At 35.6% G+C, this 22,364-nt stretch overlaps 3 protein-coding genes across 3 annotated transcripts; 2 read left to right on the top strand and 1 right to left on the bottom strand.

Annotated features, from left to right (window-relative positions):
* The first annotated feature begins 10 nt into the window (after nt 1–10).
* Nucleotides 11–6,821, top strand: LOC100632240 (symplekin-like). Its single transcript, XM_019994984.1, has 40 exons — nt 11–147; nt 194–262; nt 381–434; nt 478–551; nt 610–736; nt 794–844; nt 890–945; nt 992–1,055; nt 1,107–1,154; nt 1,213–1,316; nt 1,418–1,515; nt 1,662–1,720; nt 1,768–1,804; nt 1,857–1,915; nt 1,970–2,019; nt 2,065–2,180; nt 2,230–2,363; nt 2,451–2,540; nt 2,587–2,718; nt 2,841–3,011; nt 3,066–3,102; nt 3,151–3,312; nt 3,432–3,460; nt 3,515–3,572; nt 3,617–3,800; nt 3,885–3,966; nt 4,018–4,131; nt 4,182–4,250; nt 4,714–4,783; nt 4,834–4,924; nt 5,011–5,080; nt 5,366–5,474; nt 5,522–5,622; nt 5,667–5,757; nt 5,807–5,914; nt 6,084–6,193; nt 6,265–6,342; nt 6,434–6,481; nt 6,540–6,662; nt 6,715–6,821. The coding sequence occupies exons 1-40, from the start codon at nt 73–75 to the stop codon at nt 6,769–6,771; spliced, it is 3,459 nt and encodes a 1,152-aa protein (XP_019850543.1). The 5' UTR covers nt 11–72; the 3' UTR covers nt 6,772–6,821.
* Nucleotides 6,822–6,829: 8 nt separating this feature from the next.
* Nucleotides 6,830–20,922, top strand: LOC100632115 (acetyl-coenzyme A synthetase 2-like, mitochondrial). The gene is made up of 14 exons (XM_019994985.1): nt 6,830–7,112; nt 7,331–7,427; nt 7,566–7,712; nt 7,790–7,842; nt 7,933–8,264; nt 8,433–8,580; nt 8,630–8,767; nt 8,833–8,925; nt 9,023–9,135; nt 9,310–9,436; nt 20,068–20,195; nt 20,290–20,353; nt 20,454–20,575; nt 20,666–20,922. Exons 1-14 carry the CDS (start codon nt 6,860–6,862, stop codon nt 20,837–20,839), a joined length of 1,989 nt encoding a protein of 662 aa, XP_019850544.1. The 5' UTR covers nt 6,830–6,859; the 3' UTR covers nt 20,840–20,922.
* Nucleotides 20,855–22,355, bottom strand: LOC100639728 (uncharacterized). The gene is made up of 2 exons (XM_003385520.3): nt 21,475–22,355; nt 20,855–21,186 (listed from the first exon to the last, which is right to left on the bottom strand). The coding sequence occupies exons 1-2, from the start codon at nt 22,300–22,302 to the stop codon at nt 20,944–20,946; spliced, it is 1,071 nt and encodes a 356-aa protein (XP_003385568.1). The 5' UTR covers nt 22,303–22,355; the 3' UTR covers nt 20,855–20,943.
* Nucleotides 22,356–22,364: the final 9 nt, after the last annotated feature.

The raw sequence follows: 22,364 nt of genomic DNA, 5'->3' as shown, positions 1-22,364 counted from the left end.
AGATCTATACGGAACCCGCCAAATGGAGGACTGGAGGTAGTATCCGGAAAAACACGTGTATCACTGCAGAGGATGTCTCGTTTTGTTCCTCTCTCTGAAATGCAAGAAGATGAACAGAACGAGGAGGAGACAACAATACAAGAGAAAGTAAGAGAGACCAGACACTCAGTTCTAATTTGAAGTATTTTTGTAGGTGATAGCTTTAATTAATGAAGCTCAACTAGTGAACTCCAATGACAAGAAACTAGTCTGTCTCAATCAGGTTAGCGGTCATTAACAGCAGTATTAGATATTACTATATAAATCCATGCGAAAATTAATTTTATACTTAATTAAGTTTAGTGGGTGTGGCTATTTTATTAATTACTTTTAATTAATAGGTTCGGGAGTTAATAGTTAACAAGGATCCCTCGTTACTGGACAGTTTCTTTGAAGTAATAACAAATAATTTAATATTTGATATTCGTCCTTTTCTAGGAAGTAGCAGCGTTTCAACAAGACAGGTCCGTGGACGTGAGAAAATTTGTAATAGCGTTTATTGAGACAGCATGGTAATACATACATTCATTTATTTATGTATAACTAATCGATCTATTGCTTTTGTTATAGTAAGAAGGATTGCCATTACCTAATGCGTTCGATACAGATAATACGTTACATTATGAACGACTCAAACGTAACGACAGAGAAGAGATCCATCAGCTGCTTCATTCAGCTTTACCGCCTCTCCCTTCAAGTTAGTGGGCGCGGTCAGTTGTTGGGCGTGGTCATTATTAGTCGTGCTAATTCTTAGTATTTAGTGAAAATGAAAACGGCCAAAAAGGAGGAGCTTGACATGTGGGAGGTATTCTATATAATGCCCGTTTAAATTGGAAGCCATTTTTCATAGATACTCAAAGAAGTCAAGTTGGACATTTGTTCGAAATTACATGGGGAAAACGACGGGTTAGATGCAATTGCCTGTTCTAATTAACGAGCACTTCGTCTTTAGATTGAGGACTATGGTAATCAAATTCATAGAGACTGTCATTATACTGCAAACAAAGAAAGAGCCGGTATATTATACGGCCATTTAAATATTCTTATTTTATCATTATTATTGATAGCTTTCTGAGCCCCCCAGAGCTGTAGAGCTGGAATTCTCCTTAGACATGGTATTATTGTATTGGTGTGTTTCTATTTAATGAGCACCTTCACCCTTTCATATTATAGGTCCCATTGTCCCATCCAATACTAAAGCAGTCAGAGTTACGTGAAGAGTCGGGTATACTGTTAGTACAGCTGCTGGAGCTGACAGGGTTTCCTAGCATATCAAGGTAACTCATGATATATAATACATCTTCCATTTAATCTTCATTTTCTTTCTTTGGCCTTAATTTCCTCCTCTCTCTCTCTCCTTCTCTCTTAATTCTCTCAGTGTTAATTTGATGACGTGTATCAGCAGTTTGTGTGCCATTGGTCGTCAGAGACCATTGCATATAACAACCGTCATACAGACCTTTGAAGTATTACAAGGTACTCATGCAACTATTATTATCTTTTATTTTAAAACCATCTGCTCTTTCTCTTGCCCTCTCTCTCTCTCTCTCTCTCTCTCTCTCTCTCTCTCTCTCTCTCTCTCTCTCTCTCTCTCTCTCTCTCTCTCCCTCTCCCTCCTTTAGCTAATCTTCCTCCTTCTTTCACCAGTTCACAGATCAGCAGTGTCACTAAGCACTTGAAGGTAGCTACACCCACTAACCACCCACTCATATTATTAATATATTTCAGAGTCAGCTGCTTGGTGTCTTACGTCAGCCTGGCTCACGTGAGTATAATTAGTGGGTGTGGTCATATGTGTTTTATTATACATACCTTAGTCGAGTGTCGTCCACAAATTGTTACATTACTGACTGTACTTGGTGCTCCACAGTCAGAGGTAACCATCACAACAATGTGCGAATGATGTCATTATTATTGTTTCTAATTATAGATTTCTAAAAATACTCCAAAAGATGTCAGCCTGGCCAGCAAACGTACAAGGTCAGCATATTTATTAATAGTTATTATTATTGTTATTATTATTAGAAGTGATAATGAAGGACTTCACTCAAAGAAAGCTAAGCTTGATGAGTCAGAAGAAGGGGAGGAGTTTAGTTCCCGTGGCAACATATTAATGGAAGCCATTGAATTGACAACTGCCGGTAAGTAAACTGCTTATTTCTATTTCATTTTATGGTTATCTGTTCTTAGATCTGAAGCCTCTGCTGACAGTGGAGTCCGTGGTTGAGCTAGTCATGCTAAGTATGAGTAACCTGCCACGCCTTCTCCCTAGAAGCTTCAGTCATTCCTTCACTCCAATTGCAGCTGCCGGGAACGACGCTCAGGTGTGATACATGTACATGTACATCACGGAATTTTTATTTTTAATGGGCTAGGGGCATGTTGAGATTTAATTAATGTTTTTGATTCAGGTGACCCAGTTGGCTCGTTTGTTGGCATCTCAAATGACAGCAGCTGGTATTGGTATTGGTGCTCAGACTAAAGGACTCAAACCCTCCCGGGTAATGATGTGTGGGCGTTGTATTATTTAGTCTAATTAATGCACAGAAAGGGGAACGTCCTGTTGTGTCTGACCCTCGTAGTGGCATACGTGAGCCGACGCCCGAGGAGGAAAGGGAGAGGGAGATCCTGGAGAGAGAGAGACTGGGTAAAGACAAACAAGTGGAACAAGATGAAACAGTAAGAGCCACCAAATGATTGACATTATTATACACTTATGTAATATGTACGTCAACTCACTTTTTACCTTCTTTATACCCCATTTTTAATTTTCATTCTTTCCATCCTCTTTATCTATAAAGGATCCTGCTGATTTAGCCAAGAGTCTTGCTGAGCTATCATATTTAGGTTCTTTGCTTGGCCTGCCTGATATAAGGGACCCTCAGTTTCCACTGGCGTATTCCGCATTCTTTGGTACCGAGCCAATGGAAGTCCTTCCAACTGCCTCTACTGGTGAATCATCTCATAGCAACGTGAGCCTGTACTAGTCATGTGATCATTAATGCACCTCTTTTTTTCAATTGTAGTTAATTGTTATTAAAAAAGAAAATGATGATACCACATGTAAGCTTTTATTTATTTATCTATTTATTTGTTTGTTTGTTTTGGTAGCGCCAAAAGAGGACGACTCAAAATGGCGTCAGTCTCTTGCCGTTCCACAGAAACTGAAGAAGATAAGGGCCTTTGACCTCTCGTCGATAGTGAAGCCACTGCCAATGAATGAGCAGGAAAGACTCAGCGTGGCTGCCTTTAAAAGAATACTAGCAACTGAAAGTGAGAGAGATACTAGTACATGCATAATACATGTATGTACATGCATAAATATGTATGTATGTATGTACTATAATAATTTTAAAATTCACTATTATAATTCTTTGATTGCTATACATTAGCTGGTGGATCAAGCACTGTATTATCTCAGGTAATCACAGTAGTCTCATGATAGTCATGTGATTCTCTTTACATGTATATACAGGCTCGTACTAAACTTGTTATTCATCTGGTCACACAGTTTGGTGGTGAATTTAATAAAGGTATGTATGTTTTTGATAATAATTTTAAACTTTATTTCTTTCAGCTCTTCTTGTTTTCATTCTTGAGGATCTTCGCTCTCATTTTGATCTCGCCTTGTCTTGGCTCTATGCCGAGTATTGTATCGAAGAGCAGCTTTTAACCACACCCACTTCAGGAACCTGTCAGTATGAGAACTGTCTGATTGGGTTAATGAGTGGAGCAAGAGACAAACTGGATAATAGAGACAGGTACAATTTAATTATAGATGCATACCATGTAGATCCTATTTTCGTCAAAAACCCCTCTCTGTGATGATGACCTTCTCTCTTTAGACTATTCACTCGTTTAGTACTAGAAGCTCCTAAAATCACGCCCAATGCATTGTCAATAATTAAATCATATTGTAGAGACGAGGTAAGTGTATAATATACACAAGTAACGTTATGTTGTTTATTTTTGTATTAGGAAAGAGCGTTTCTTGGTATCACCACTCTACGTGATCTGATACTTAAGAAGCCTCAGGGATCTGGGGATTTCATAGAAGCACTTCTCGACATCACAACCAGTGATTTGGAGATGGTGGGTGTGGTTTTTGTAGGTGTGGTTATGGGCAGGTTTTATTATTGCAGGCTCGCCTTCAGTCACTTCATATAGTGAAGAGGTTTTACTCAAGACCGAGTCTTTCCATGAGGATAGAAGTGAGCTCAAATTAATTAATGATAATTAATGTACTGTATATTATTATACTGTATTTTGAGTAACTTTAAAAATTCGTAAAAAATCTAAATTTGATTGGAATCAGTTCAAACTTGCTACACAACATAAGAACATGTGTATGTATCAGAAAAATTATAAAAATGGAAAATTCTCAACTTTTCATTTTTGGTGAAATTTGGCAAAAATCCCTGTACTATAGTACAGGGACTTTGGCCCGATTTTGGAGCATCTTTAAAAATTCATAACAAATCCAAATTTGATTGGAATCAGTTCAAACTTGTTACACAACATAAGAACATGTGTATGTATCAGGAAAAATTATAAAAATGGAAAATTCTCAACTTTTCATTTTTGGTGAAATTTGGCAAAAATCCCTGTACTATAGTACAGGGACTTTGACCCGATTTTGGAGCAACTTCAAAAATTCTTTTTATTTGTTTTTAGAAATACTCTATCAGGTCATTGCAGAAATTGCTATCTGATCATCCCTCCTTTCAGAGCGACACTGAACTTGGTATAATTATTTAATTTCTTTTTTGATTATAATAATTATCATCATACTAGAGGTGGCGTCTGAATGGACTGAAGAATCTATTAAGATTTGTTCTGGCCTCTTCCTTTCTCTTTTACCAATTAACACGAAATTATTGAAAGAGTTAGCATTTTTACACCATCTCTTAATGTCTCTTTCTATTCTGTCTCTCCTCTCTCTTGTATTATATCCTCTTCTTTAATTCACAGATTAGCCATTGTCTATACTAACACAATACCAACTGTTAAGAGAATAATGCTCAAACTCATTGATCAACCAGTAAGTCACATGACTTCAGTACGCATCACATGACATCAGTACGCATCACATGACATCAGTACACATCACATGACATCAGTACACATCACATGACATCAGTACACATCACATGACATCAGTATGCATCACATGACCTCAGCACGCATCACATGACATCAGTACGCATCACATGACATCAGTACACATCACATGACATCAGTACACATCACATGACATCAGTATGCATCACATGACATCAGTACGCATCACGTGACATCAGTATGCATCACATGATGTCATCACTAGGTTCGCTCGATTGGTATGAATTCTCCAGAACTGTTAGAATTGGTTGAGAAGTGTCCGGTGGGAGCTGAGACTCTAATTATGAGGATATTGTATATTCTGACAGAGAAAGGTTCAAATTATTTCTTAGCGGTATCATTATGACATCTTCGTTTTTAGCAATGCCTTCATCTGAATTGGTAAAGCATGTGAGAGAGTTGCATAAACGGAATTCAAACGACGTTCGATTCTTAATTCCTGTTCTTCATGGCTTGCAAAAGGCAAGTGCTTATAGACTTTTTTATTATTTATTTTATTTCTTTAGTCTGAAGTGATAGCTGCCCTACCCGAGTTCATTAGACTCAGTCCTAATGTCACCAAAGGAGTTTTTGACAGACTCCTAACATCATCAAAAGGTATCATACCACATCATGTGACTATCATGTGATCCTTACTATCCTACAGGTGAGAGTAACATTAGTATGAGTCCAATATCGCCTTCGGAGTTATTGATTGCACTACATAATATTGACTGTAGGGGAGACGATAATCTGATGAAAGCTGTAATAAGAGGTTGGTATATTGTTTTAATGTATATCAGTTGATGAATGTTACTTGCTATGGTACATGCATGTGCATGTAAAAACCTGCAGATAAAACTGCAAGATTTATGATTCACAAAATTACATGTAATGTACATGTACATTAGAATTTTCTTAATAATTACTCTTAAAATTTGTAGCTACTGGCCTGTGTTTTGCTGAAAAGGGAGTCTACACTCAAGAGGTACTGGCAGTAGTATTGCAGCAGCTAGTTGATCAGACTCCTATACCAATACTATTCATGAGAACTGTAAGTCTATTATAAAAGTGACTACATGAAGTCGATGCACAAGTTAATGTGCAATTATTCCATTTCTTTAGGTCTTGCAGAGTTTAAGTCTCTGCCCAAGACTAGCTAACTTCATCCTAACAATCCTTACTAAACTGATCAGCAAGCAGGTAATGAATCCTCACTTTAGAATATTTGTTTTCCTTGGCAGTTATATAATATGCTACTTATGTTGTATTTTTAACATTTTTTAATTTTTAGGTTTGGAAGCAGTCTAAAGTATGGCAGGGTTTCATAAAGTGCTGTGAGGTCTGCCCCTCTCATTAGTTCCACTAATTAATGTCTTCATATACCCATGCATGTCTAGAGCTTAAAGCCACACTCTTTCCAAGTGATCTTGCAATTGCCTCCGCAACAGATGGAGGAGATTTTGAAGAGTAGCCAGTCTCTACGTCATCCTTTTGCTGCTCACATTAAAGAATTAGCTCAAGTTAATGATAAAAGTGTTGTTTTAAATACTTATCGTCTTTCTTTTTCTTCAGAGAGGATCTGTCCCCAAATCTGCCCTTCAAATTATGGAACGATTGACCAGCTCATAAATGTGAATTGTCTGTGACATTTTTTAATTACAAAAAAACGAAATAAATAATTAATATTATTAGTTCGCGAGCTCCGCCCATTCTTAAGATGGCTTTTTGCAGTGCTTTGTTGAATGGTCGTTTCTGTTCCTCTCGTTTGTCTCCTCTGATAAGTGAGCGGTCATTAGCGACTAGCCATCATGCTGCCTGGTACAAGGAGAGCTTGGAGCATCCTGAGGAGTTTTGGGGGCGACTAGCAAGAGAGAGACTCCGTTGGATGAAGCCTTTCACTAATGTTATGGATTGCTCATTGAAAGATGGACACTTTCGTTGGTTTGAAGGAGGAAAGCTAAACATGTCAGGTAACTTTTGAAATAGGCAATAATGCAATCTATAAATTCATTTTAAAAATTGTAAAAGTTCATTTGTATTTTGCATAAAAATTTTACTTGGTACTAAAAAATAATTATTAATTGTAAAAGACTTTAAAGTCAAGTTGAACAAAGTGTCATTAGCAAAATTTATGCTCATTTTGTTTTATTATAAACTTAGTCTCTATGCTTTATCTATTTCACTATAGACAATTGTCTTGATCGAATTGTTGAGAAAGACCCTGATCGTTTGGCATTAATTTGGGAGAAGGATGAACCAGGACAGCAGGAGTACATCACATACCAGTGAGTGAATAAATGAATAGACCATATTGTTCAACAATATATAATACATAGCTCTGTACAAGCCATGTTTCTTGCAACGATTAAAAATTATTGTAGCTCATACTTGTAAATTGACATGTTGTACTTTAATTTTGTTAGAGAGCTCAAAAATTTGACTTGTCGAGTGGCCAACACACTCAAGTCCCAAGGTGTCAAGAAAGGAGATGTGGTTGCTATTTATATGCCAGTCTCACTAGAAGCAGCTGCTGTGATGTTAGCATGCACTCGTATTGGGGCAGTACACAGGTACAGCTGGAGGAAGAAATTCTTATTTAAAAATTATATTTCTCTCTTTTTTTTCTTCCTTTCTCAATTGCATATAGTGTTGTATTTGCTGGCTTTAGTCCAACAGCACTTAAGAATAGGATACTTGATGGTAAGAATATAACTTCTCTTCTTTATTATTTATACCTCTTCTCTTTAAATTCTCTCTCTCTCTTCCTCTCTTTCTCTCTCCTTTAAACAGCATCAGCAGAGACTGTCATTACGACAGACGAGGGAGTAAGAGGAGGAAAGACAATCCCACTCAAGCAGACAGTGGATGCAGCTGTCTCTGATTGTCCTTGTGTTAAAAGAGTGTTGGTAGCCACTCGGACTGGAGCCGATGTAGCCATGAAGGATGGCAGAGACTATAAACTAGATGAACTGATGAAAGGAGAATCCCCAGAGTGTCCTCCTGAACCTATGGACAGTGAGGACCCATTGTTCATGCTATATACTTCAGGCAGTACTGGTAAACCTAAGGGGATCCTTCACGCACATGCTGGGTATATGCTCTATTCTGGACTAACACAACAAGTAATCATTATAAAAATATTTAAAATATAATACTCTTTTTGTTGTTTTTTGCTTTTGTTGCTAATCTTTGTTGATGTTCTTTGCTTTTGTAGCTAATGTTTGTTGATGTTTTTATCTTATATCTTACTATTATTAATATACTTATTTTATACTTCTTTTATTCTTTAGTATGTATTTGATTATAAAGTTGGTGATATATTTGCTTGTGTTGCTGACATTGGTTGGATAACTGGTCACTCTCATGCACTCTATGGCCCACTCATTAATGGAGGGACATCGGTTTTATTTGAGAGTCTACCGATATATCCTGATCCTGGTAAAGTTTTGATAGATAAATTCAATTTTTTGTTTAATTATTTTTTAAGGTCGGTACTGGGAGATGGTTCAGAGGCTAAAAGTGACCCAGATTTATTTGGCTCCGACTTCACTTCGACTATTACTAAAAGCAGGCGATAGTTACGTAAAGAAATATGACAGATCAACTCTAAGGACTCTAGGATGTGGTAAGAGCATAATAAGATAATACCTGTTATATCTCTGCTATGTGTATGTGTGATTATATTTTTAGTTGGTGAGCCACTAAATGATGAAGCTTGGAGATGGTATCATAAAGTGGTGGGTGAAGAGAGATGTACTGTTGTAGACACATGGTGGCAGACTGGTAAGAATCATGAACTAAATGTGCATTGTTTTGCTAATATTCAAAGTGTAACTAAACTATTATCATAATGCATAATCTATTTGTATTACTATTATAGAGACAGGAGGTATCATGATAGCACCACGTCCATCTTCCTCTGACTCCACTCCTAAAGCAGGATACCCTATGAGCCCATTCTTTGGTATTGATCCAGTCCTCCTTGATAACAATGTTAGTTATTTAGCAATGTTAGTTATTAACAATGACATGTAGTTATTAACAATGCTAGTTATTATATCATATTATTATTAGTTTATAATTTTTGGGAATATGAATCTGTTATAATGTTGCTAATCTGCATTTGTCTTTCTTTTTCCCTTTCTTTTTCCCTTTCATGTGAAATAGGGTAAAGAAATAACTGGTAATGATGTCAGTGGAAACCTTTGCATCAGAAACCCTTGGCCATCCATTGCTAGGACCATTTATGGTGATCATGAGAAATTCCTTAACACATACTTCACAAATTATCCTGGTAAGAGTTCCACAATCATTAAAAGCTAGCAACATGCAAAATAAATAGGGATATGGGCTCAAATTTTATATTTATTTTGCAAAAATTATGGCTCAAAATGACCTAATATGCAGCAAAATGTAAAATATGGACACACAATGGTTTTAGCAGCAAGTCGTATACTGAGGATCAGTTATTAATAGTCTATTATTATGACATCAGTTGACTCGCTTGAGGATTCTATTGCATAGTTTCTTCTTTGATGCTCTTCTTCTTGTTCAATGTTGTTAATGGTGTGGTTCTCTGCTATATGATGGATATTAATCTGGACCTCTCTCACACGTAACTTGTATCTTTTAGCAAGAAGCAGAAAAATTATAAGACAGATTGCAGTAAAGATGGTCCTTGCAAGGAGATAGTAAACTCCATGGCCCAATGAAACCTCTGGGCTTACATAATGAAGAAATGGAAAAAATAAAGGGTATTCTACAAAGCCTTTTATATTTCGAATGCAGAACCATAATCCTATTATTGTTCCTCTCATTGACTTGGGACACTGAGCAAGTATAAACTCAACCAGCACAATATAGACTATATACCAAATAACTGATTCAATGATATTGCTAAAAAACATCCATTGAGGATAAATAGGGTATGAATTTTTATCATAAACAGTGAGACAGTTAAACATTCGTCCAAAATGATAATTACCAATGACTGCTAGACCAGTGTAAAGAATATTAATAAGAACTATTAGTACCATACCCATTCCTATTCTCTTCAGCATACTAGGAATGTAATTATGAAAACATGGATATATGAGAAACTGGTGGAGGAAAATTATTAATATATAAGATACACAAGCTGATAAATCATGATTACTTGGGTTATTGCACCCATATATTTCAAGCTTTAGTCCTTGGGTGCATTCATAAATTGATCCTGATGCCACAGTACAGACAATCACTAGTGGAATTAATCTAAGAACAGTCTTTACATCTTCTACCTCTTCTTCTGTGAATGGTCCACCATATTTATCCTTACCCAGGTCTAGTCTTGAAGGAGCCTCTTCCTCCCAGTAGGTCAGAGCACTACGATTCTCAGGATACTTGTGCTTCCTGGCATAACACAATACTCTAACTATCAGTTTGACTGGATTAACTGTATTCACTGGAGTAGTATCAAGATAATGATTGAAGAGACTATGACTGATTAGTACTGCTCCAACACACACAATGCTTGCTACTAACATAAAGATCATCACATTATTTTGTGTAACATGAAATAGATAAGCTCCATCAGCAATTGCATTAGCAATTACAGGTCCCATATTATGCCAGTGTATGATAGCAGTTAGTTCACCACTTGATGATCCAATGAGCTGATCAATATTGAATGGTAAAAGATTAACACGTACAACTGTGAAAGCAATCATTGTTAATGTATAAAGAACCACCAGTAGGTATTGTGTGTGAGTATATGAGGGTAGACATGTAATGATGATTATCAGAGGCACCAATAGAATAAATGTAATGTATGATCCAACCAGAATAAACCTGTACCTGCTTACTAAGACTAAGAAATCTCCAAAATAGCCAGAAATAAGAAAAACCAAACTAACCCCCAGGGCAACAAAGAAATAGAAATCACTGAGAGTGATAGAGAAAGAAGTAATGTCTATGATTAAATTCATAGCAAGTGAAATCATCATATCCCAGAATAGTACCAGTAGTGCTCCCTTAGAATGTATGAACTGGAAATGATAAGAGGAAGGAGAGCATCTTCTCCTTCTACTAGTAACTGATGGTCTCAATAAAGGAACACTCTCAGACATGATGAAGGAAAAAAGAACAGCAAAACTTCTACCAATTGGTGCATCACTGAAGTCTTCATTTTATAATTGGCTAAATACTATCATGAGCATTAGACTGTGTGGCTTCATAAGGAACTATTGGTAAATAACTCATGAAATTGAAAATGGTAGAGAGCAGCTTTTTTGCTCAAGTGTAGTAGAGAGATCTACACACAAAACATAAACAATGCTAATTATAATAGCCAATAGAGATAAACAATAATAACAACAACAACAACATTGATAACCAACAGAGACAAACAATTAATATAGCAGTGTCCTTGGCATATCAATTTGTGCAGTTATCGTTTCCTTTAATAACTATTGACCCTTGACCTGTTGAGAACTGCCAGTTAAGTTTTTGCCTTACCAGACTTCCAACAGGTATTACTATCACAGTATCATAAGTCAAACATCATTGTAATCATAAACACTAACTGGTATATGTAGTGAGGCCCCAGGATATAATTGTGCTTTAAAACTTGTTTCATCATTTCAAAAATAAATCAATATTGCCTTTAAAGAGATATATCTTTTGGAGATAAATTTTTTAAAATTTTCCAACAAAAATTTTGGCAAGATGATTTTTTATGTTCTCCTGCTATAGTGTAGTTATAGGTTTGATGAGTATATAGCATCACCAGCAAGTGTGGCAGTGTTATTAGCAAGATATAAACTAATATCAGTATCACTAACACTGCTTGTGGCAATTGTCACAACTAGCGTATATGGCTCCTCCTAGTGATTAAGCAGCTAGCATTTTTTATAAAGTTAACTTTTAGTTTGTTAATAAAATGAAATCCACTGTTATATTGCAACATAAAGGCTGAACCATGATTGGCAATGTTATTAATAAAAATTGAGATTTCTTGTGGTGTAGCATTAGATCCTATGATTCTAAATACAGACCCATAATTGTTTATGAATTTACCTGGATGAGAAATGATCAAATTTGATATTAATTTTACAAATAAACTATACTTTTAAAATGGCCCAATATACACTAAATGAAAATAATAGACACACAATGTAAATTTATAAGTTTTAGCAACAAGTCTTGTACTGAGGATTAGTTAATATTAGTCTATTATTATGACATCAATTGACTCGCTTGAGGATTCTATTGCATTTCTCCTCCAATATTCTTCTTCTTGTTCAATGTTGTTAATGGTGTGGTTCTCTGCAATTTGATGGATGTTAATCTGGACCTCTCTCACACGTAACTTGTATCTTTTAGCAAGAAGCAGGAAAATTACAAGACATAATGAAACAAAGATAGTCCTTGTGAGGAGATAATAAAACCCACGACCCAATGGAACCTCTGGATTCATATAATGAAGAAATGGAAGGAATAAAGGGTATTCTATGAAGCCTTTTATACTCCGAATGCAGAGCCACAATCCTACCATAATTCCTCTTATTGACTTGGGACACTGAGCAAGTATAAACTCAACCAGCACAATATACGTGATATACCAAATAAATGATTCAATGATATTACTAAAAATTATCCATTGAGGATGAATAGTGTATGAACTTTCATCAAAAGAAGTGAGACAGTCAAACATTTGTCCAAACTGATAATTACCAATGACTGCTAGACCAGTGTAAAGAATATTAATAAGAATTATTAGTACCAGACCCATTCCTATTCTCTTCAGCATACTAGGAATGTAATTATGAAAACACGGATATATGAGAAACTGGTGGAGGAAAATGATTAATATATATGATGCATAAACTGATAAATCATAACTATTTGGGCTACTGCACCCATATAATTCGAGCTTTAGTCCTTGAGTAAATTCATTAATTAATCCTGATGCCACACTACAGACAATCACTAGTGGAATTAATCTAAGAACAGTCTTCACATCTTCTACTTCTTCTTCTGTGAATGGTCCACCATATTTATCCTTACCCAGGTCTAGTCTTGAAGGAGCCTCTTCCTCCCAGTAGGTCAGAGCACTACGATTCTCAGGATACTTGTGCTTCCTGGCATAACACAATACTCTAACTATCAGTTTGACTGGATTAACTGTATTCACTGGAGTAGTATCAAGATAATGATTGAAGAGACTGTGACTGACTAGTACTGCAGCAACACAGACAATACAAATTGCTAACATAAAGATCATCACATTATTTTGTGTAATATCAAAAAGAGAAGTTATATCCTTAATTGCATCAGCAATAGCAGGTCCCATATTATGCCAGTGTATGATAGCAGTTAGTTCACCACTTGATGATCCAATGAGCTGATCAATATTGAATGGTAACAGATTAACACGCACAATTGCAAAATTAATCAATGATAATGTATACACAACCAACAGTAGGTATTGTATATATGTATATGAGGGTAGACATGCACTGATGATTAATATAGGAATCAATAGAATAAATGTAATGTATGATCCAACCAGAATGAGCCTGTACCTGCTTACTAAGAAATCTCCAATATAACCAGAAATAATACAAACCAGACTAACCCCCAGGGCAACAAAGAAATAGAAATTTCTGAGAGTGCCATCTAACTGAAAAATTTCTGTATTTAAATTCTCAGCAAATGAAATCATTAGATCCCAGAATAGTACCAGTAGTGCTCCCTTAGAGTGTATGAACTGGAAACGATAAGAGGAAGGACAACATCTTCTATTAGTAACTGATGATGATCTCAATAGAGGAACACTCTCAGACATTATAAAGAAACAAGAACAGCAAAACTTCTACCAATTGGTGCATCACTAAAGTCTTCATTTTATAATTGGCTAAATACTATCATGAGCATTAGACTGTGTGGCTTCATAAGGAACTATTGGTAAATAACTCATGAAATTGAAAATGGTAGAGAGCAGCTTTTTCGCTCAAGTGTAGTAGAGAGATCTACACACAAAACATAAACAATGCTAATTATAATAGCCAATAGAGATAAACAATAATAACAACAACAACAACATTGATAACCAGCAGAGACAAACAATATTTTGTGTCCTTGGGATATCAATTTGTTCAGTTATCGTTTCCTTTAATAACTATTGACCCTCGACCTGTTGAAAACTGCCAGTTAAGTTTTTGCATTTATGTGACAGTATTATAAGTCAAACTATCATTGTAATCATAAACAGTGACTAGTATATATAGTGAGGCCCTGGGATAAATCAGTGCTTTAAAATAACTTGTTTCATCATTGCAAAATAAATCGAAGAGAAATCTATTTGAGATAAGTTTTTAAAAATTTTCCAATAAAAATTTTGGCAAGAGGATTCATTATATTCTCCTGCTATAGTACAGTTATATTGATTTGATGAATATATAGCATCATCAGCAAGTGTGGCAGTGTTATTAGCAAAATATAAACTAATATCAGTATCACTAACACTGCTTGTGTTGAAATGCTGAAATGTCAGTACAGCTATGGCAATTGTCACAACTAGTATATATGGCTCCTCCTAGTGATTGAGCAGTGTTGTTTATAAAGTTAACTTTCAGTTTGTTAATGAAATGAAATGCACTGTTATATTCATAAAGGCTGAACCATGATTGGCAATGTTATTAATAAAATTGAGATTTTCTTGCAGTGTAGCATTAGATCCTACAATTTTAAATACAGACACGTAATTGTTTATGAAGCTACCTGGATGAGAGATGATCAAATTTGATATTAATTTTGCAAGAAATTATATTTCAAAAATGGCCCAATATATTTACACTAAATAAAAATATAGACACACAATTTAGATTTATAAATTTTAGCAGCAATTTGTATACTGAGGATCAGTTATTAATACTCTATTATTATGACATCAGTTAGCTGGCTTGAGGATTCTATTGCATTTCTCCTCCAATATTCTTCTTCTTGTTCAATATTGTTAATGGTGTGGTTCTCTGCTATTTGATGGATGTTAATCTGGACCTCTCTCACACGTAACTTGTATCTTTTAGCAAGAAGTAGGAAAATTATAAAACATAATAAAGCAAAGATAGTCCTTGTGAAAAGATAATAAAACCCACGACCCAATGGAACCTTTGGATTCATATAATGAAGAAATGGAAGGAACAAAGGGTATTCTATGAAGCCTTTTATAGCCCAAATGCAGAACCACAATCCTACCATAGTTCCTCTCATTGACTTGGGACACTGAGCAAGTATAAACTCAACCAGCACAATATATGTGATATACCAAATAACTGATATAATGATATTACTAAAAATTATCCATTGAGGATAAATAGAGTATGAGCTTTCATCAAAATAAGTGAGACAGTTAAACATTTGCCCAAAATGATAATTACCAATGACTGCTAGACCAGTGTAAAGAATATTAATAAGAACTATTAGTACCAGACCCATTCCTATTCTCTTCAGCATACTAGGAATGTAATTATGAAAACACGGATATATGAGAAACTGGTGGAGGAAAATGATTAATATATATGATACACAAACTGATAAATCATAACTATTTGGGCTATTGCACCCATATACTTCAAGCTTTAGTCCTTGAGTATATTCATAGCATAATCCTGATGCCACAGTACAGACAATCACTAGTGGAATTAATCTAAGAACAGTCTTCACATCTTCTACCTCTTCCTCTGTGAATGGTCCACCATATTTATCCTTACCCAGGTCTAGTCTTGAAGGAGCCTCTTCCTCCCAGTAGGTCAGAGCACTACGATTCTCAGGATACTTGTGCTTCCTGGCATAACACAATACTCTAACTATCAGTTTGACTGGATTAACTGTATTCACAGAAGTAGTATCAAGATAATGATTGAAGAGACTGTGACTGACTAGTACTACTCCAATACACACACTGCTTGCTACTAACATAAAGATTATCATATTATTTTTTGTAATATGAAATAGATAAGCTCCATCAGCAATTGCATTAGCAATTACAGGTCCAATATTATGCCAGTGTATGATAGCAGTTAGTTCACCACTTGATGATCCAATGAGCTGATCAATATTGTATGGTAAAAGATTAACACGTACAACTGTTAAAGTAATCAAGGATAATGTATACAAAACCAATATTAGGTATTTTATGTATATTAGGTATTTTATGTATGTATACGAGGGTAGACATGTACTGATGATTATTAGAGGCACCAATAGTAGAAATAAAATGTATGATCCAACCAGAATGAGCCTGTACCTGCTTACTAAGAAATCTCCAAAAAATCCAAAAGCAAGAAAAACCAGACTAACCCCCAGGGCGACAAAGAAATAGAAATTCTTGAGAGTGACAGAGAAATTTAAAATGTCTACAATTGAATTCTGAGCAAGTGAAATCATCAGATCCCAGAATAGTACCAGTAGTGCTCCCTTAGAATGAATGAACTGGAAACGATAAGAGGAAGGAAAACATTTCCTTCTACTAGTAACTGATGGTCTCAATAGAGGAACACTCTCAGACATTATTAAGAACAGCAAAACTTCTACCTCACTAAATCTTCACTTTATAATTGGCTAAATCACTATCATGAGTATTAGGCTGTGTGGCTGCATAAGGAACTATTAGTAAATAATTCATGAAATTGAAAATGGTAGAGAGCAGCTCTTTGCTCAAGTGTAGTAGAGAGATCTACTCACAAAACATAAACAATGCTATACAGTTGAGTTTGGGACAAGAAAAACTGAAATAACTTTTTATAGGAATGTGAGATAAGAATGAAACTTTCACAGATTCTTAGTCGCCAAAGTCCATCAAAATCTGTGAAATCTTGGGTCTCTCAGCCCTTGGGAATCCTGAGAACCGGGCTCTCCGTATAAACTTGATGGCATACCAAAGCTAACTGCAATGATGGTATATGATGTCATAGTTTACATGTCTAGTGCCCCAACTGATAGTTCTTCTTTAAAAAAGCTAACAGAGTTAGATCTTCTGATAATGAATTAATGATGGCCTTTTTGCATTTCCTGACTTCCAACAGGTATTACTGTGACAGTATCATAAGTCAAACTATCATTGTAATCATAAACACTAACTGCATGGTATATGTAGTGAGGCCCCAGGATTTAGTTGTGCTTTAAAACTTGTTTGATCGTTGCAAAAATAATTCGATACTGCATCTGAAGAGATATATCTTTTGGAGATAAGTTTTTTAAATTTTCCAATAAAAATTTTGGCGAGTTGATTCATTATGTTCTCCTGCTCTAGTGCAGTTATATAGGTTTAATGAATATATAGCATCACCAGCAAGTGTGGCAGTGTTATTAGCAAAATAATTATAAACTAATATCAGTATCACTAACACTGCTCATGTTGAAATGCTGAAATGTCAGTACATGCAGCTATGGCAATTGCCACAACTAGCATATATGGCTCCTCCTAGTGATTGAGCAGTGTTGTTTATAAAGTTAATATTTAGTCCATTAATTAGATGAATGCACTGTTATATTCCAACACACGATTGGCAATGTTATTATTAAAATTGAGACTTTATTGCAGTGTAGCATTAAATCCTACGATTCAAAATACAGACCCATAATTGTTTATGAAGTTACCTGGATGAGATATGATCAAATTTGATATTAATTTTGAAAAAAACAAACTATACTTCAAAAATGACCCAATATATATATATACAATAAATGAAAATATAGACACACAATGTAAGTTTATAAGTTTTAGTAACAAGTCTTGTCCTGAGGATCAGTTGTTAATAGTCTATTATTATGGCATCAGTTGATTCGCTTGAGGATTCTATTGCATAGTTTCTTCTATGGTGCTCTTCTTGTTCAATGTTGTTAATTGTGTGGTTCTCTGCTATATGATGGATGTTAATCTCGACCTCTCTCACGCGTAACTTGTATCTTTTAGCAAGAAACAAGAAAATGATAAGACATATTGAAGTAAAGATGGTCTTTGTGAGGAGATAATAAAATCCACGACCCAATGGAACCTCTGGACTCACATAATGAAGAAATGGAAGGAATAAAGGGTATTCTATGAAGGCTCTTAAATTCCAAATGCAGAACCACAATCCTATTATAGTTCCTCTCATTGACTTGGGACACTGAGCAAGTATAAATTCAACCAGCACAATATACACGATATACCAAATAACTGATATAATGATATTACTAAAAAGCATCCATTGATGAGGATAAATAGAGTATGAGCTTTCATCAAAATAAGTGAGACAGTTAAACATTTGTCCAAAATGATAATTACCAATGACTGATAGACCAGTGTAAAGAATATTAAGAAGAACTATTAGTACCAGACCCATTCCTATTCTCTTCAGCATACTAGGAATGTATTTATGAAAACACGGGTATATGAGAAACTGATGGAGGAAAATGATTAATATATATGGTACGAAAAGGAATAAGGCAATCTTATCTGGGCTAGTGCACCCATATACTTCAAGCTTTAGTCCCAGAGTATATTCATAGTATAATCCTGATACCACAGTACAGACAATCACTAGTGGAATTAATCTAAGAACAGTCTTCACATCTTCTACCTCTTCCTCAGTGAATGGTCCACCATATTTATCCTTACCCAGGTCTAGTCTTGAAGGAGCCTCTTCCTCCCAGTAGGTCAGAGCACTACGATTCTCAGGATACTTGTGCTTCCTGGCATAACACAATACTCTAACTATCAGTTTGACTGGATTAACTGTATTCACTGGAGTAGTATCAAGATAATGATTGAAGAGACTGTGAATGACTAGTACTGCTCCAACACAGATGATACAAACTGCAGTTAGCATAAAGATTATCGCAATCACATTAGTTTGTGTAATATAAAATAGATTAGTTCTATCAGCAATTAAACTACTAATAGCAGGTCCCATATTATGCCAGTGTATGATAGCAGTTAGTTCACCACTTGATGATCCAATGAGCTGATCAATATTGAATGGTAACAGATTAACACGTGCAACTGTTAAAGTAATCAGTGTTATTGTATGAAAAGGCAACAGTAGGTATTGTATGTATGTATATGAGGGTAGACATTTGCTGATGATTATAACAGGAATCAATAGAATAAATGTAATGTATGATCCAACCAGAATGAGCCTGTATCTGCTTACTAAGAAATCTCCAACATAGCCAGAAATAATACAAACCAGACTAACCCCCAGGGCAACAAAGAAATAGAAATTATTGAGAATGAAAGAGTAACCAAAAATGTCTACAATTAAGTTCTGAGCAATTGAAATCATCACATCCCAGAATAGTACCAGTAGTGCTCCCTTAGAGTGTATGAACTGGAAACGATAAGAGGAAGGGTAACATTTTCTCCTTCTACTAGTAACTGATGATGATCTCAATAGAGGAACACTCTCAGACATTATGAAGAGAAAAGAACAGCAAAACTTCTACCTATTGGTGCATCACTGACTCTCTTCCTTTTATAATTGACTAAATACCATCATGAATATTAGACTGTGTGGCTCCATAAGGAACTATTGGTAAATAACTCATGAAATTGAAAATGGTAAAGAGCAGCTCTTTGCTCAAGTGTAGTAGAGAAACCTACACACAAAACATAAACAATGCTAATTATAATAACCAATAGAGATAAACAATAATAACAACAACAACAACATTGATAACCAGCAGAGACAAACAATAATATACCAGTGTCCTTGGCATATCAATTTATATGTACATGCATGTGTAGAGTTATGAGCCACTTAAAGAGATACAAAATTGGTACAAGATAGGAAAAGAGAAGAAGCCAAAAATTTAAGACACTCAACTAAGCAATGCATAATATTCATTTATGGCCAATTTGCTTTTAAAATCAGTTGTTATTGTTATAATTAATGTTAGGTTATTATTTCACTGGTGATGGTGCATACAGAGATAAAGATGGTCACTACAAGATAACTGGGAGGATTGATGATGTCATTAATGTGAAAGGGCACAGAATTGGAACTGCTGAAATTGAGAGTGCACTAGTAAGAAATTTAAAGTGAAAGTGTTGTGTGATGTGATTCATAAATATTATACATGCAACAGTGACAAATAGATTGATAAATTTCTAATAATTAGGATCATGATTCACGTGTAGCAGAATCAGCAGTTGTTGGATACCCTCATGAAATATTTGGAGAAGGTAACCACATGAAACCATGAAGCCTCCAACAATATATTATATAGTGTTACCTGTTACTCATTTTACACACACTCATTAATGTCATTGTTTATTATTTCAGGTATATATGCTTATGTTATACTTAAAGATGGTGTGACTGATAATGAAGATGACATCAAGAAGGATCTTGTTCAACTAGTTAAGTCACAAATTGGCTCATTTGCTGCTCCTCAATTCATTCTTGTAAGGGACAAAAGCAACTCTTTGAAAATGAGAACTTTTCAAATTTTTAAATGCTCATAACTCATCATAGTTCTTTCTCATTCTTCACAGATAACTCCTGGACTGCCAAAGACACGCTCTGGTAAGATCATGAGGAGAATCCTTCGTAAGATATCAGCAAATGAAACAGAAGAGCTTGGTGACATTACCACCCTAGCTGATCCATCAGTAGTGGAAACTATACTCACCAAACACGACAGCACCACCTCCTCCACCCACAATTGAAGAATTTACGGACAATTTTAATTTTTGTGATTGACTAATTATTATTTCATTAATCAATAAACACTGAATGACAGTATTGATGGTACACAAGGTCAGTTTGTCCTTCATGCTTCAATGTAGCGGTTGAATCTTGGCAGAACTGACATGGCCATTATCTCCATCATATCATTGCCACCTTCGCTCACTATCTCTTCCAGTGTCTCTTGCATCATGTCCCTTGTTTCTCCAGGATCTTCTGTCTTTCCCAATCTTCTCTTGTTGCTGCGACTGATGTCAATAAATGGAATGAACTCCTCACAATAGACTTTTTGTAATGAGCACAGATTGTGGTAATGATCCCTAAGTGCCTAAAAGGAGAAAGTTTGTATCAAAATGCTTTCATGTTTTCGTAAGAGCCCACAATAACAATAAGCTAAGCATAATAATAAACATCAATTTCCTCTAATGCTGCAACATGTACAAACTGCTGTGACAGCTACTGCACAAATTAAGTGATGGCTAAAGCATTAAATAAATAAATATATGAATGGAGTTGCAAATCTGCAACTAATAAGACCAAGAGTGTATACTCTTGATAAGACCTACATGTGTATATACATATAGATAGATTAAGGATGTACACGTGTGTATGTTACCTTGGGAAAAGGTGTTATAGCTTCTTTCATAAGTTCTGCTAGCGTCATACCATCACTCATAGCATTAGTGACACTGTCCCTGATCCTGGCTGATGCCTCTCCTTCCAACGCTTCGTCTAAATGGTTCCCTCTGCTTATTCTCTTATTCGACTTGTCGCGTAGACCATGACAGATATCATTAACCTGACATGCCCAAGATACAAGTAGATCAGTTGACGTGTGGACCTGACCAACTCCAGAGGATCTCAATTCGTACAATACCTCACTTGCACTCCAGCCTGGATCCCTCGCCTCAATGAGCTCTTGATGCTTACATGAGGATTTAATTAGTATGTGGGCGTATTCACGAGAATTAGCTGCAAAATGACGAAGGAGCCAGTGATATTCAAGTTGATATTGTTTGTTATCGTTTCGTTTCCCATCATTATCATAGAAGATGATGTGAGTCTTCTTATCATGGCTGATACATTCAGAGCCTAAGAAGTACAGGAATTGCGTCAACTCGTCTTCAAACCGTCTCTGAAAGTCTCCGTTACTTAGTCTAAAGGGGTCAATCCAAACTACCCTCCTTTTGGCCCCTCCCCCTGGATGAACGGTCACTTCTTTGATTCGTCCAAACACACGTACCTTCTTTGTTTTATCTCTCCCTCTTGCCCGACAAAGACAACAGTACAGGAGGAGACACGATAAGAGAGCTACCCCACACCCAATGCCAATTTCAACAGAACTATACTCACTCATGAAACTATTGTTCATAAGTTCTTGTATGTTTGTAATACCGTCCATAACAAAAGTCTTGAATGACTCCATGTAATTCTCTTCCTTCATAGCTCTCAAAAACCTACAGAAAGAGGAAAATAATAATTACAATGTGTCTTTTCAGTTTCAAA

Source organism: Amphimedon queenslandica, unplaced genomic scaffold (assembly GCF_000090795.2).
Source record: "Amphimedon queenslandica unplaced genomic scaffold, v1.1 AMPQUscaffold_13457, whole genome shotgun sequence".
Taxonomy (NCBI): Eukaryota; Metazoa; Porifera; class Demospongiae; order Haplosclerida; family Niphatidae; genus Amphimedon; species Amphimedon queenslandica.
This window is presented reverse-complemented; position numbering and strand designations above follow the sequence as displayed.

Excerpts from the sequence above, each read along its gene's own strand:
- LOC100632240 (XM_019994984.1), top strand. The coding sequence starts at position 73 with ATGTCTCGTTTTGTTCCTCTCTCTGAAATGCAAGAAGATGAACAGAAC. Across the intron at positions 1,056-1,106 it reads TGCAAACAAAGAAAGAGCCG|CTTTCTGAGCCCCCCAGAGC; the intron begins GTATATTATACG and ends TATTATTGATAG. Across the intron at positions 2,020-2,064 it reads CTGGCCAGCAAACGTACAAG|AAGTGATAATGAAGGACTTC; the intron begins GTCAGCATATTT and ends TATTATTATTAG.
- LOC100632115 (XM_019994985.1), top strand. The coding sequence starts at position 6,860 with ATGGCTTTTTGCAGTGCTTTGTTGAATGGTCGTTTCTGTTCCTCTCGT. Across the intron at positions 7,428-7,565 it reads CAGGAGTACATCACATACCA|AGAGCTCAAAAATTTGACTT; the intron begins GTGAGTGAATAA and ends TAATTTTGTTAG. Across the intron at positions 7,843-7,932 it reads TAAGAATAGGATACTTGATG|CATCAGCAGAGACTGTCATT; the intron begins GTAAGAATATAA and ends TCCTTTAAACAG.
- LOC100639728 (XM_003385520.3), bottom strand. The coding sequence starts at position 22,302 with ATGAAGGAAGAGAATTACATGGAGTCATTCAAGACTTTTGTTATGGAC. Across the intron at positions 21,187-21,474 it reads CTATAACACCTTTTCCCAAG|GCACTTAGGGATCATTACCA; the intron begins GTAACATACACA and ends TTCTCCTTTTAG.